Below are 13,819 nucleotides of genomic sequence, written 5' to 3'. Positions count from 1 at the left end.
CAAACAGTTGTGGACTGTATTCTGTACCAATGGAAGTCCACTGGTGATTTCCACACTGGAAGGAGATGATCAGATTTATACTTCAGACTTACACCATGGGCTCTCGTGGGTCTTAAGCTTGCCGACGGTAGATTTTGGACTCCTCAGCCTCCATAATCATGTGAGCCAATTCCTTACAATCAATTTCTTTATATATATATATATACGTATATATATATATATATACGTATATATATATATATATACGTGTATATATATATATATATATATATATGTATTTGTCTCCTGTTGGTTCTGTTTCTCTGGAGAACCCTAATACACTACTGATGTAGGTGAAGGAAATAGAGTTTTCTTCCTTTTTTCCAATTCACTCAGTTAGGAGACTATAATAAGAATTCAACAGAACCAGAAAGATTAACTTTTTTGAATAAACTGTTTAAATAAACAGGAAGGGGAAGTTGAAAGCCAAGTTAGCCACATAAGTATGTATTTTATGTTTCTCACACAGGCATTTCTGAAAGTTTATTTATGCCTTATAGTCTCGTGGACTGTAATTTATAGAACTCTATTTAATTCATAGAATTACAAAGTAGGAAGATTTAGTAGAGATCTAGTCTAACCACTCTTAGAAACAGAGACACAGAAAAGTGTATCTCCTGCTTATTTATTTCTCAACTGCGTTTCTATATGCAAAGTACCACCCCAGAATAAAAAGAAATCACCAAACAATTCTGGGGATAAAAGAAACCAGTGGTCAGATATGTTCCCGCTACTCATCAATACTAATGCTCAAGTCTAGGCCTTTTAGCTGGGATCCTAAAACTGGTTTGTTTTCCTTACTTCCAACATATTCCCTCTTCCAAAACAAAACTTTTTCTTCATGGCTGAGCTTGGCACATGGAGACCTTGACTCATCTTGACTCTTCCACAAATCTGCTGTGTCACTCTACATTTTTGTTGTTGTTGTTATTTTTAGTAAAGATAAGGGTTTCCCCATGTCGGCCAGGCTGATCTTGAACTCCAGACCTCAAGCAATCTGCCTGCCTCAGTCTCCCAAAGTGCTGGAATTTCAGGCAGAAGCCACTGTGCCCAGCTAACTTTTCAGAGCCTGGATATTCTGATTTTTAATTCCATGAGAGTGCACTAGATAATTTCTAAATTTTCTAGTAACTTTCAGATTCTTACCTCTTCCAGTTAAAACATGTTATAATTTTGTTCTACTTCCTACATCCTAACCCTTATCCCTCCCTGAATTCTGTAACACATAGTGCCTTTTTTCTTTCCCTGACTATTAAAGCAAAATCTAGAATTGTACTGTTTGGTGTGCCCTGCACAAAACAAGGTATAACTATCTGTATTCATTACTAGTGTTTTAACTGTGCTATCAGCCATGTCCTCCCCTCAACTAAACTGTATACTCCAAAGAGGACAAAGGAATATCTGATCATATCCTAAATGTTTCACATAGAGTTGTAAACTTTGTCACATATTATGTATACAATTTACAGTCATGTGCCATTGATATCGTTTGGCTGTGTCCCCACCCAAATCTCATCTTGAATTGTAGTTCCCATAATCCCCATGTGTCATGGGAGGGACCCAGTTGGAGGTAACTGAATCATGGGGGCGATTACCCTCATGCTGTTCTCGTGCTTGTGAGTGAGCTCCCACGAGATCAGATGGTTTTATAAGGGGCTTTTCCCCTTTTGCACAGCACTTCTCCTTCCTGCCGCCACGTGAAAAAGGACGTGTTTGCTTCCCCTTCTGCCATGACAGTACGTTTCCTGAGGCCTCCCCAGCCCTGCAAAACTGCGAGTTAAATTAAACCTCTTTCCTTTATAAATTACCCAGTCTCAGGCAGTTCTTTATAGCAGCGTGAGAATGGACTAATATAGCCATAAACCCTCACATTAACTTAAAAAGAAAAAAACCCGCCTACATTGAATGCTTCGTTTTTGGTTTGTAGTCTCAAAAAATTTGATGTTTCCACTTCATACAAACTCCAGTCTTCTCAAAAGCTAAGTGACATATCAGAGACATTATGTTAATATGTTTAATAAGATTCAACAACATATATCTGCTATCCATATTTTTCAACAAAATACGATTCAAGTGACAATCTTTCCCATTTGCTAGAGATGGCTTTATAAACAGCAACACTGAAAAAAAAGAGCATGCTCAGAACATACTAGGAAAAAAACTTATAGGCTAAAATATATTTGAAATTTTAAAAGCTTAATCATCAAACAATGATTAAATCAAAGCAGCTCAATTTCAGGTTGTCGCTGTAACATAATAAAGCTGACACCAGCCGGGCATGGTGGCTCATGCCTGTAATCCCAGCACTTTGGGAGGCGGAGGCAGGCAGATCACTTGAGGTCGGGAGTTCAAGACCACCCTGACCAACATGGAGAAACTCCGTCTCTACTAAAAATACAAAAAGTAGCTGGGTGTAGTGGTGCATGCCTGTAATCCCAGCTACTCGGGAAGCTAAGGCAAGAGAATCACTTGAACCTGGGAGGTGGAGGTTGCGGTGAGCTGAGATCGTGCCATTGCACTCCAGCCTGGGCCACAAGAGTGAAACTCTGTCTCAATAAATAAATAAATAAATAAGCTGATACCAAGATCAAACAATAAATATTATAAGCAAAATAACAAAAACGTTTCTGTATAAAAGAGAAATTATAAAACTTTCATATTGTGCTTACAGAGTGATGGTGAAAAAAATCATGCAGCATGTATTTAATTATCCCCCAAATCCAATTATGATTAATTAAATAATGCACCTACTCTTTATAAGTTCCTGTTTCAGGATCTTCCGTCATGACATCATGCAGGCCTTCCACTGAAATGTTTATAATCCCACAGAATTTATCTTGGATAACACTAGAATAAAAGAAAAGCAAAACAGGTTAACTGGAATGCTAGAACAGGTTAATTTTTTGTTTTTGTTTTTCCTAAACATCCTCTTGAACATGAAGAGAAATTGCAGCTGTGAAATACAAAAGAAACTTTCAAAATCTATTTCTTATAACAAAAAGTTTATCTTTGCCTATAACATTACAATATTCTTTTCACTAATTAGTATGTTTAAATACTAGATGGATAGATTCGATAGTAAAGGAATATTTTAATATTCTTGGATTTATAACAGTCTTATGTTACTTATATAACTACAAAGATAAAGACATAGAGTATTGACAAGTAAAAATTTCTGCTCTTCTAATGACACTGTGAAGAAAAAAGACATGCCAAATTCTGGAAGAAAATATTTGTAAAACAAGTATCTGGTAATGGACTTGAATCTAGGACGTAAAAAGAACTCTGAAAACACAATAAGATGAAAAATAATTTCAATTTAAAATAGGCATCAGGTGCAGTGGTGCAAGCCTGTAGTCCCAGCTACTTGGGAGGCTGAGGCAGGAGAATCTCTTGAGGCCAGGAGTTCAAGACTGCAGTGCACTACGATCACACTTGGGAACAGCCACTGCTCTCCAGCCTGGACAACACAGAGAGACCTGTCTCTTAAAAGAAACAGAACAAAAACATGTTTTTTAAAAAGGCAAAAACATGAACAGACATTTCACCAAAGAAGATACACAGATGGCATGTGAGCATCCTAAAAGGATGCTCAAAATCATTAGGCATTAGGGAAATTTGAATTAAATTGCAATGAAATTTTAAAAAATTTAGTGTTTTTTACATTTTTATACATTTAGGGGGTAAATCTACAAAAGTGCAGATTTTACAGACTTTTATAACGTCCAAGAAGGAAAACAGGCAGGCAGTAACACAGACAAAATTTTCGATTAACTTTTCAAAATAGTTATCTAAGCTAAAATTGATGATGCAACACTTTTTAATAATAGCAATCCCAAGAGAGAAATGAATCACAACCTTAATCACCTTAGAATTTTCTCAGATCCAACCAGACCATAATTATGCTATTTATACATGGTACCTAATTAATATTTAAAGTCATTCTTGCATTATTATATTTTAAATACAGGAAGTAAGTCAAGTTAGGGTAATTTAAGAGACTAAACACGTTTTTAGGCACTAAAACCCACAACCAAATACAATATTCCCTTAAGTATATTTATCTGCTTATATCATCCAACAGGGTTAAGTAAAGAATAATTTATTGAAATAGCCAAAGGAAGAAACAAGCCCTGATTTATTAGCTTTAATCCAGAATTTCTACAACAGTAGAGACTACAACAGTGGTAACATTAAAAAAAAAGTTTTCCACTTTCCCTACCAGAGGAGGAAGAGCTGACAACTGGAATAGCCCCTGAGCAAGGAACAAACTTAGGTGAAAGCTGCTACAATTGGCAAGCAATAAAGACTGAGATGGTGGAGTGTCCCCACAGCTGCTAGCAGCTAAAGCCAAGACTGAAATCCAGAACTTTATACTGACCAAACCCAGAGGGCAGTGCTCCAGGCTTGACTGGAGACAACTTCAACCTTACTGTGCTGAGAAACTGCTTTCAGAGGGCTTCCACTGAGCCCACAGCTCATCTTTTGGAAGAAGTCATCTCTAGCTACTCTCAGTTTCTAGGCTTCCCAGGACTCCCGTCAGCCTACCGCAATGCAGCTTTTGACTCTACTACTCCATGGACAGATGACGTCAATTTGTGAAATTTAGGGGCCACACTTCAGTCTATCTCATGAGATATCTCTGCTGGGTGGACACCATTGGTCTCCCTTCCTGAAGACTCTGCTTCTTTGGCTTCTGTGAGCTTAGCCTCTTCTGGTCACTCTTGTTCTCTGGCATAGACTTCTCCTCTGGGGGGCCCTTCAGCATCATTATTGCCCAGGCCAGTAAAAAGAGCCACATAAGGGAGTATGACTGTTGGTGAGGAGCCAAGATCACTCCACATCAGAAGAGATGGTAGCAGCCTGAAATGGTTTGGTGGCCATGGGAATAAAGAGAAAGGGGTAGGTTTGACAGATGTTTAATGGGTAAACATCACAGGATTTGGCAACTAATTGGCTATGAAAGATAAATGGGAGGAAAGAGTCTAGGATGACTGTTAGGTTTCATCTTGGGTGGGTGACTTGACTAGGTTGGTGACTTCGGCTCAATCCAATAGGGGATACAAAGAGAGCAAAGACATGGGAAGGAAGATGATGAAAGTGGTATCCCAGAAGACGAGAGGGTGACCAACAGCACCAAAAGTCAAATAATCAGAGAAATCAGGTTCTAAGCTGAGGAAGGGGAGTGACAATTCTTTCAAGAAGCTTGTCTGGGGAGGGAAACAACAGGGTAATAACTAGAGGGAGTGCAGGGTTGAAGGGGTGTTTTTTGGCTGAGGGAAATGGACCAGCTGAAAATGCAGGTGCCAAAGGGGTGGCTAAAGGAGCAGGATCCCAGAGATGGGATGAAGTGGGATCATAACAGAGGCAGGGCTGAACACAAGGATATCTTCGTACATGAGGCAGCAGGACACAGAGGTACACACTCCCTTGGAAATTCCTGCATTTTGAATTTTCCTCCCTCTGTGAATTAGAAGGTGAGGTTATGTATTAGGCATGTGGGTAAGCAGTTGGAGCCAAGTGGTCAATGTTTATAATAAAGGGTCTTGACCAAAGACAAAAAGATTGCTCAATGGCACTGAGGTCCACCTGCAGTTGAATGCTCTAGATTTGTAACAGCCCCCATCTGTACACTTCTATCATTTTTAGTTGCTATATTTTACACCCCAAGCAGATATACATAGGGAGAAATTGAGTCAGGCAATTCAGGCTTGGAAGCTTGCAAAGCTGGTAGAGTTTGAGGATGAGGGGTTTAAAGAGCTGAGGGTATGAATGAGAAGTCTGAGTTGACCACAGGGCACCTGTTGGGTCAGGTAGAGAATGGGGTTAAAAGTGGAAAAAACAAACAAAAGAAAAACCCATAACACCAAGTGCAAACATCAAAGTTTATGCCAGGCATGGCGGCTCATGCCTGTAATTCCAGCACTTTGGGAGGCTGAGGTGGAAGAGTCATTTAAAGCCAGGAGTTCAAGACTAGCCTAGGCAAGAAAGTGAGACCCTTGTCTTTACAAAAAAGAAGAAAATTAGCTGGGGGCAGTGGTACACGCCCGTAGTCCCAGCTACTCATTCCCAGCTGAGATATGAAGATGATCGCATAAGGCCAGGAGTTCAAGGTTGCAGTGAACCATGATGGCACCACTACACTCCAACATGGGTGACAAAGCAAGACACTGTACATTAAAAAAAAAAAAAAGTTTAGTGGTAGAGAGTAAGAAAACTGGAAAATGTGAAGTTACAATAAGACAGGATATTAGAGTTTTGAGCATGATCACAAGGAGCAATGTATGGTTGAAGTGGAAGTGCATACAGATTTGAAAAACATCAAGGCCAACTGTAAGGCCATGCTTGAAAACATTCAGGGTGGCAGAATTTGGGATGAAGACTGCAAAGCAGATTTGAGGCCTCGGTGACTCCTGCATAGTGATTGTGAAATTGCCAGAGAACACAGAGAGCTGGTGAAGTAACCAGATGGCAGAGGCCTTCTGACCCCTTACAGACCTCATGAAAGTGGCTGAAACTGTGGTCAGCATCAGGGCCTCAAATTGTCGCTCCACCAGTGACTAGCTACATGGCCTTGGGCAAGTCAATTTAACCTCTCTGTGCCTCACTTGCCTTATCAGTAACATGGAGTCATAAGAGTATCCACAAGTAAAGTGCTTATAACAAGGCCTGCCACATGTACCAGAGCACTACTTAAATGTCAGCATCATCACCATTTCTCATTTGAACAATAAGGGGGTTAACAGTCTCTAAATCTCTTAAACTTTTTCATGTCAGTATCCTTTTACATTCTTAAAAATTGTTAAAGATGCCAAAGAACTTTTTAAAAAATGTATTATAACTCAATATTTTTTATATTAGAAAACTGAGAAAATACTTCAAAAATACTTATTCACTTAAAAATGTAATAAACCCATTACCCAGTTAAAAAAAAAAAAGTTTTCCCCTATAGATATTTTCCAGGACATAGTCTGCAAATACTTTTGTCATTTAAATGGAAACATACATCCTTTCTACACAGTAATTCTGTATGGTCGTGGAAAAGTATATTAATAAATCTAGCTCCCCTGAAAATACTGGCAAGAAAATAAGCTAAAAAAACCATAGTGGAAATTCACTATCTTAAAGAGAAAGTTGAATTTTTTTTGCATTCAATAATTATCCTTACAAAGGCTTTTATATACTAAACCATTCCCGATTACCTGTCTTTTCTTTTCATTTTTTGAGTGCACGCACACACGCACGCACACACACACACACACACACACACACACACACACACAGCAGCACCACCCTCCTCCAACAAAACCATTATCTTCAAGACTACAAGGAATAACTAAAAGGATCTATATGTAATGGCATGAGAAGAAACCACCATCCTGTGTGATTTTGCTATAAAAAACAACGCCCAATGAAGACATACTAAGCTTCCATGAAAAGGAGAAGATTAAGGACTGGTACAGAACTGTCTGGAAAAAAAAAATTCAGTTGAATAAAAATGCTTGGTTTGAATCGTTACTTAAAAAGTCACTCGACAGAATAATTTTTTTCAAGTGATAAAACGAATTCATCAGAGAACTGGTAATTATGGAGCTAGCACCATTGTAGATATTGGAAACTGATGAAAATAAAGCTATACAACACATAATTACAAGGTAATCATGAATATATATATATATATATATATATATATATTTTTTTTTTTTTTTTTTTTTTTTTTTTTGGAGACTGAGTTTCGCTCTTGTTGCCCAGGCTGGAGTGCAATGGTGTGATCTCAGCTCACCACAGTCTCCACCTCCTGGATTCAAACGATTCTCCTGCCTCAGTCTCCTGAGTAGCTGGGATTACAGGCATGTGCCACCACGCTCAGCTAATTTTGTATTTTTAGTAGAGATGGGGTTTCTTCATGTTGGTCAGGCTGGTCTCGAACTCCCAGCCTCAGGTGATGAAGATACATTTTAAGAACAAATCAATAAGGCCAACTCTGTTCATGTTACCGAAGTAATTTGAAAAGGTAATTGTAGCTTGGGATTAAAGTCCTAGAAAAGTCTTGTATGCCACACAGCTCAGATCAAAATGAAGATAAAATGCTCTGGAAAACAGTGTTACATGACCAAAGGGAATTCTGACTGATAATGATGAAGACACCAATGTCAAAGTTTGCAAGAAGCATTTGAATAAAATTGTATCATGAATAAAAGAAAAAATATTTCTGAAGCAAAATTTCACATTTAAAAATACATATGTGTAATTAAACTAACAACTTCATATAAACACATTTACTATTTTGTTACAGCTTTATAATAATAATGTATTACAGTTGACCAAAAAACTTTATGCTCAATGACCTTTCTCTAAGCTCTGGAACCTTAAGTACACTGGCATCTTTCTCATCTGCTCCTGGCACTCTCACAATCATCTCAAAATTAAGAGATCCAACACCAAACTTATGAGTGCCTCCCCAACAAAAACAAGGAAACCAAAAACAGAGAATCAACACCAGGCTCTCTTCCTGTTTTCCTTATCCGAGTGAAAAGCATCTCTATCAACCCAGTGACTCATGCTAGAAACCAGGGATTCAGTTTTGACCTTTCTTCTCATTTACCCTTCCATTTACTCAATTCATCAACAAATTCTGTCAAATTTATCTCTGAAATTTTTCCTTGTTTCTACTACTCTATATTCCTATTAACACTGTGCAACAAGCCAATTTTGTCTCGAGTTTAAACTACTGCCTACCTTTCCAAACAAGGAAACTTCCACTCTTGACTTCCTCTAATCTATTCTCTATACGGCACACTAGAATGCTTTTACAAAATCTAGTATCTTTTCTTTGCTTTAAAGCAAAAGTTTATACCTTTCAATAACTTTCCATTACACTTAAAAATCCAAACGCTTAATCCTAGTTTACTCAGCCCTATACATGACCTGGTTCCTGCCCAGCTCTCTGACCTTACCTAGCCTCACATTGTTCTCCACCTTCACGGGCTGTCTTTGATTAACACTTTCTAGTTTCTGGGCTTTCACAGGGGCTTTCCATCTGCTAGGAATTGTATGGCCTGGATTTACCTGGTCAGTAGCATTTATAATAAGACTACAACTAACAACAACAACACTGCAGGTATGGTCCTGATTCTAGACAATGGTGTTTAAGGATGCTTTCATAGATGAGAAGCAGGTAACTGAGGATAAGGGAGTTTTGAAAGCCAAAGCTTGAGGCAACTGCACTACAACATAAAAACGTTTGCTCCTCAGAGCCTCAGACAAAAATACAAACTATGTATTAAGTTGTGTATCACAGAAAATATATGGAAAAAAGCAATAAGGTTGTCCAAAGCCAAAGATACAAACTAACAACAGGCTAGGGTTTATGAGCATGTACTGAAAACTCCACAGACGTGGGAAGAAATGGAGACCAAAGAAAACAGGAAGACAACATATGTATGTAAGGTCTCCACATTATTCAGGATAAGAAAACTACCTTCTACTAAATTAAAATGTCCTCTATCACAAGATGTCTTGGAATTGAGTGAGAAGCAATGAAACAAGGCACATCTGGGCCAGCAGCAGGTGTACTACACATTCTTCTCTCTCATACTGCTTTCTCCAACATTTCTCTTTTAACCTACCAGGCTTCCCACATTAAAAGTGTGCAGCCACACAAGCTTACCAGCTTCAGCAAAGTGATGACCAGTGTAGGGGGCACTTAAAAAAAACAAAACAACACAAAAAAAACTATGCTTCAGACAGTACAGCACTAGTATAGAAAAAAAATGCCTATTACCTTGTTACTATTGCTGTGACCTGCTCCTATTTCCCTTTTTTTTTTTTTTTTTTTTTTGAGGCACAGTTTTGCTCTGTCATCCGGGCTGGAGTGCAGTGGCATGATCACAGCTCACTGCAACCTCCTCCCGATGGGCTCAAGCAATCCTCACACCTCAGCCTCCTGAGTAGCTAGGACTACAGGCACAGGCCACCACACCCAGATTTATTTTTTATTTTTATTTTTGGTAGAGATGGGGTTTCACCATATTGCCCAGGCTGGTCTCGAATTCCTGAGCTCAAGTGATCCGCCTTCCTCAGCCTTCCAAAAGTGCTGGGATCACTGGTGTGAACCGCCATGCCCAGCCTCTCCTGTCTCCCGATCACTACTACTGAAGTCTGTCCCATCACCACTGAAGCCCTCATCAATAGCCTGACACCAAATGTATCTACTCCACTGACAGGAAGAGGTTAAGTTCTCAGTTTTACATCCCAGAAATGAGAGATATGTTTTTAAAATTCCACATTGGAATTATAAATTTTAAAGTTATACACTTTTAATTTATAGTTTATAAATAAATACTATTGATTTCTAATATTTGTCATTTGTTATGAGGGGAAAATGAATTACTTCTGATACGCCCTGCAACTTTAATTACAATTTGTAATACTCAATGGAAAGAATGGATTCTATTCTTCCTCAAACACAGCCACGCTAAATTAGAGCCTATTTTTGGGTGCTCTAATCAAGAACTTTTAATAAATGGTAGAGATAAGAACCTGTAGTAAATGGTAGAGAAATACAGAAATCTTAAGAAAGGTAAGCTTCCTTAGCTATATTAATTTAGAATATCATTTAGTTTTAACTTAGGGCTGCTCAAAATGTGAAACAATGAAATACAGAAATTGTACCCAAGAAAATTATTATGCCTATAACACTTCAATTATATCTTAAATAAGTTTTTTAACTGTACAACTACCAAACAACAGTGAAATATGAGCTGGCTAATATTTTTCAAGGGAGTAGCTACTTACTCCAGCTCTCTTTTGATTAGTAAAAAAAGAAAATGTTTTTAAAAGGTAATAGCTGACAAAGACTGAAATGAACATTTAATGAATACCACTGTGTAGAACTATAGCTCCATATATAAATTGATATTAATATAATTGGTTTTCTAGTTGAGTCTAAATCAATTAGAAGCTATATTTTCAAAAAGCAAAAATTTTGATAGATTTTCTGAACTGCCTTCTTTGAACTTAGGAATTTTAAGATAAAAATACTTTGTTATATAAATTTTTCTGAACTTCACATAGCCAGCTGTGTTGCTTGTGAACATCTTTAAGAGGGTACGGTTTAGGTGGTAAGGAAGGGAGGCATGGAGAAGTTTTCAGTCTACCTTATGTATTTCCGCACTGTTTAAATTTTTTCCCAATGAACATGTACTTTTAGTAATTAAAGAAAAACATAATTGGATTTGTAGGAGTTGGGAAGATACAACAAAGAAAAAAATACATTATTAAAAATGTCTCTCAAGGTGAACAAAAAGATCGCTCTTCCATAACAAAACAAATTACTTAAGAAAAATAATGTTTATTTAAATATATTCACATTTTCTGCTGAAATTATAATCCCCGAAAAAGCATTCAGCTAAGCAGGGAAAAGCAAACCATTGTTTGAAAACTCTTTGGGGTTGGTGGGGCTTTATTTATGCAAATTCTAATATATCTTAAAACTACTTTTCAGCTCCTTTCTGATTTTCTCTCAAATGTATTAACACAGTGTTTCTCAACGTGTGGTCCCAGACCAACAGCATCAGCACACTTGTTAAACTGAAAACTCACAGGCTCTATTCCAGACCTACTGAATCAAGAACTCTGGCTTGGATATCCACATGCAGAAGAATGAAACTGGACTCCTATTTCTCACTGTACACAAAAATCAAGTCAAGATGGATTAAAGACTTAAAAATAAGATGTGAAACTATAAAGCTACTAGAAGAAAGCACAAGGAAAACACTTCTGGACAAAGATTTTATAGCCAAGACCTCAAAAGCACAGGCAATAACAACAAAAATAGACAACTAGGCCTATATTAAATGAAAAGGCTTCTTCACGGCAAAGCAAACAAGGGTGAACAGAAAACACACTGAATGGGAGAAAACATTTGCAAAATATTCATCTAACAAGACCCTAATATCCAGAATATACCAGGAGGTCAAGTAACTCAACAGCAAATAAATCAACAAAAAACCCACAAAATAATCCCATTAAAAAGTGGGCAAAGGAACAGACATTTCTCAAAGGAAGACATACAAATGGCCCAGAGGTATGTGAACAATCTTCAACATCATTAATCACTAATTGCATTTGAAATGAAAATGAAAACCACAATGAGATATCATCTTAGCACAATTAGAATGGCCATTATTAAAAAGACAAAAAATAACAGACGCTGGTGAAGATGCAGAGAAAGGGGAACTCTTATATACTGCTGGTGGGAATGTAAATTAGTACAGCAACTATGTAAAATAAATTCTAACTATCATCTGACCCAGCAATCCCCACTACTGGGCATTTATCCAAAGAAAAAGAAATCAGTATGGAGACCTGCACTCCCATGTTTATTACAGCACTATTCACAATAGCAAAGATCAGGAATCAACCTAAGTGCTCATCAGTTGACAAATGGATAAAGAAAACTGTGATATATGTACACAGTGGAATACTATCAGGCCATAAAAAAGAATGAAATATTGTCATTTGCAGGAACAAAGACAGAACTAGAGGTCATTATGTTAAGTGAAATAAGCCAGGCGCAGAAAGACAACTATGACATATTCTTACTCATATGTGGGAGCTAAAAAAAAGGTGATCTCATGGAGGTAGGGAACAGAACGATAGATAACAGAGGCTGGGAAGGTTGTGTGTGTGTGCAGGGAAGAAGATGAAAAGAGGTTGGCTAATGGGTACAAAAATACAGTTAGATAGAAGGAATTAAGTTCTAATGTTCAATAGCAAAGTAGAATAGCTATAGTTAACAACAATATATTGTATATTTCAAAATAGCTAGAAGAGAGGCCTTGTAATGTTCCCAACACATAGAAATGATAAATAGTTGAGGTGATAGATATCCCCAATACCCTGAGACTTGATCATTACATATTCTATGCATGTAACAACATATCACACGTACCACATAAATATGTACAAATATTATCAATAACAATTTTTTTAAAAAGAAAAAACCCTGGGAGGGGTAGAGGAAGGAGTCGGGGTAGCACATTGTGCTTTTATAAGGCTACCAGGCGATTCTGAGTTTGAGAACCACTGTATTATGGTAGAATAAACAATATTGCATCATAATTATTTTCATTTCACAATATGAACTTGATAATTATCATTTGGTTTAAATACTCCCAGATAACATGTTCCAGGCTAATTTCATATGGATTGTATTTTTCAGTAGTTAAAAAACACAAATTTCGGGGAAAAGGAAGAACAGACACAAACATGAAAGATATAATGCTTAAGAAAAAATTTTAAATACATATTTGTGGTTCAGGTCACTATTAACGAACCAACGAGCATAGGCACTTACTATAATCCCTAATATTCTGCAGTACAAATATTCTGCAAGTACAAATTTATGCTAATAAAGAAAAACATTATATTACTTCTATTACCATCTATATTAAAGATTCTTAATCAAGGGCACTAACATCTCCTAGGGACTCTCTCAACTTCTACAAGGTCTTATTCTTCCCCACTTACCTATTTCCCAAAACCATGGCTCAAATGGTTATTGTTACTGTAAAGGGTGTATCATACACTTCCAGTGTACTGGATAGATGAAAGTTTAAGAATTATTGGCCTTTACCCTAAGACCTCGCTTCTGAATTTCTGCATGATATATTATTTCCATTTGGAGATCCAGTAAGAACCTCAATCTGTCTAAAACGAACTCATTATTTTGCCCCACTCCTTTTCTTTCCATAGTTTAATGAATACAGCACAAAAC

At 37.3% G+C, this 13,819-nt stretch overlaps 1 protein-coding gene across 2 annotated transcripts in view; it reads right to left on the bottom strand.

Moving 5' to 3' along the window:
• The window catches only part of IPO11 (importin 11), a 217,835-nt gene that overhangs the window by 25,755 nt on the left and 178,261 nt on the right, over positions 1-13,819 (bottom strand). For both annotated transcript variants that reach the window (XM_003265977.4, XM_030799092.1), the window contains exon 28: positions 2,791-2,886. In XM_003265977.4, the coding sequence (XP_003266025.1) occupies positions 2,791-2,886 (96 nt within the window). The remainder of the gene's footprint in view (positions 1-2,790; positions 2,887-13,819) is intronic.

This window comes from Nomascus leucogenys, chromosome 18 (assembly GCF_006542625.1).
Source record: "Nomascus leucogenys isolate Asia chromosome 18, Asia_NLE_v1, whole genome shotgun sequence".
In the NCBI taxonomy this organism is placed as follows: Eukaryota; Metazoa; Chordata; class Mammalia; order Primates; family Hylobatidae; genus Nomascus; species Nomascus leucogenys.
The sequence above is the reverse complement of the archived record's forward strand: the minus strand, read 5'-3'. Positions and strand labels throughout refer to the sequence as shown.